This window comes from Argentina silus (assembly GCF_951799395.1).
Source record: "Argentina silus genome assembly, chromosome: 19".
NCBI lineage: Eukaryota > Metazoa > Chordata > Actinopteri > Argentiniformes > Argentinidae > Argentina > Argentina silus.
Window position 1 is genome coordinate 4661961 of NC_139673.1, and position 2500 is coordinate 4664460.

The 2500-nt window shown below is 52.4% G+C and overlaps 1 protein-coding gene across 1 annotated transcript in view; it reads right to left on the minus strand.

Moving 5' to 3' along the window:
- adamts17 (ADAM metallopeptidase with thrombospondin type 1 motif, 17) overlaps positions 1–2500 on the minus strand; it is a gene marked incomplete at both ends in the record, with an annotated part of 67133 nt that overhangs the window by 15560 nt on the left and 49073 nt on the right. The window contains 2 exons of the mRNA XM_083690841.1: positions 876–1035; positions 1914–2071. Coding sequence (XP_083546967.1) covers positions 876–1035; positions 1914–2071 — 318 coding nt within the window. The remainder of the gene's footprint in view (positions 1–875; positions 1036–1913; positions 2072–2500) is intronic.

Consider the following 2500-nt stretch of genomic DNA (forward strand, 5'->3'; position numbering starts at 1 on the left):
TCTACCCCCCTGCCCTGGCCACTGAGCCTCCCAGCCCTAACCTTCTACCCCCCTACCCTGGCCACTGAGCCTCCCAGCCCTAACCCTCTTCCCCCCCTGCCCTGGCCACTGAGCCTCCCTGCCCTAACCCTCTACCGCCCCTGCCCTGGCCACTGAGCCTCCCAGCCCTAACCCTCTACCCCCCCTGCCCTGGCCACTGAGCCTCCCAGCCCTAACCCTCTACCCCCCGCTACCCCGCCGCTGAACCTCCCTGCCCCAGCCTGCTGAGCAGAGCCCAAGCCTACCAGACCCAGCCTCTAAGATTTCCTGCCTTAGCCTTCTGCTCTGCTCTGCTCCAGCCCCCAATGCCCCAGCCCCAGCTTCCCAGCTTCTCCCTCCCCTAGTCTCCCCTAGTCCCCCTCGTCCCCAGGACTGTTTGAAGTGGAGCCCTGGCCTGGCAGGCCCTCTCTGCTCAGCAGCCAGCCCCAGATTAGTGCAGCAGCATGAGGCACAGATGTGACGCGCTGCGGCCATGATTAGAGCCACATATCTAACACATAAACACAGTGGACAACAGCAGCAGCAGCAGGGGAGAGGAAGGGGAGCAGGGGAGGGGAGGGGAAGGGGAGCAGGGGAGGGGAGGGGAACAAGGTCAGCTGATAGGACTGCCTTAGAAAGAGCACGACTGGTTTTAGGACCACCAATTAAAAGTACATGGAGGTGAAAAGACCATTTAAAATACAAGGAGTGTGTGCGTGTGTGTGTGTGTGTGTGTGTGTGTGTGTGTGTGTGTGTGTGTGTGTGTGTGTCTGTGTGTGTGTGTGTGTGTGTGTGTGTGTGTGTGTGTGCGTGTGTGTATGTGTGTATGTGTGTGACTGACTGACTGACTGACTGACCTCCTCCACACTGGACATTGCAGTCCTGCCAGCGGCTGTGTGTCCAGAGGTAGAGGTGTTCCGGCTCTCTCTGCACCTCGCTGCTGTTCTCCTGGGGGACTTTCAGAGAAATCGTGTACTCATAGTGGATCCCATAGGTCTGGTCATGGAACAACAGCACCTGGGGGGAGAGGAGGAGGTGGGTGGGTGGGTGGGTGGGTGGGGTGGGGAGAGTACACAGTGATAGGCCGGGGGAGAGTCCATTTCAGGGTGGACCATGGTTGTTGAAAACCAACGATTTGATGTACGTCACGTTCATTCATCCAGTAAAGGACTACCTTCTAGATCCCTTGAGTCCCTTACCTCCCCTCCCCTCCCCATTAGCTAAGTCAAGTATTCCACAGGGATGAGAACACTTCACCAGGAGGACTCTTACATCCCTGGCAGCTCCCTGATGGGCTTCATTACCATTAGTACAGCTAATTATAATTGTAGAGGACTGAGGGACGTCTAATTCTTACCAACTATAAAGCCATCCCTCCAGCTGCAGGAAGAAGGGGGTCTAATGTGTTTACATGTTCCAAAAACACAGAGTAGACTAATTGTGGTAGGTGGTTATACTTGTGTGTGGCAGGTGGTGAGAACATAGCTTTGGAATTATACAGTAGGTTTTATGTTCATTGCACTTTCTGCTATTTTGCACTTCTGGTTAGACGCTAACTGCATTTCGTTGTCTCTGTACTTGTACTCTGCACAATGACAATAAAGTTGAATCTAATCTAATCTAATCTAATGTTTGAATGCTGACTATGCTATCTTAGAATGCATTATTCTTGTATCCATATGACCACATGGATGTACGGCACACCACCCGGCAGCTTTCCTGACATAGACATGTACTGTAGATAAAGCTAGGACAAAAGGTGTACCCCTGTGACATAATTCAATAACATTTAATATTGCTCTATTAATCCCCCCTGACATGAAAAAGCTAGGTCATCCTAGGCTATGACATAACTCTGTTCAGAGGGGTGGTCTGTAGGGCCATAATGTGTTTACCATCAGGTACAGGGGGGTCTTGGTGGGTCCCTTGGCAGACATCTTCTCCCAGAGCCCCCTCCTCACATAGCGGACCGTGGTTCCCGCCAGCTGGAACTCTCCCGGAAGCTCGATCTTCCAGTCGCTGTTGATGGACCTCTTGGAGGTGTCTCTCAGTGCTGGATCATTCAAGAGAAATAATGAGTGGAATCTCTAAGCCCGAGTCTAAGCACACTGCACAAAGTCTACAGCCCTCGGCTAAGAGGTCTGGGATACGACGGCACCTGTGGAGGCTGGGGGGGGTAGAAATTGGAGGACGGGCTCATTGTAATGCATGGGATGGAATGAGGAATGGTACCAAACACATGTGTTGCAATGAGCCCGTCCTCCGGTTTCTACCTCCACCAACCTCCACTGGATGGCACATGAGGAAGAGTGTTTCCCCTTCAATTACAGTACAAGGTCACTGGTTCGAGTCCCTTTCGAGGGGTGGAGAAAAGACCGAACTAAAATAGTAAATAATGCCGGCAGAAACAATGTAACAAGTGACGTTCTGAGCAGAAATCAACAGTTTGGGAAGAGAGAACCCGGCTGGGTCTTCTTCTTTT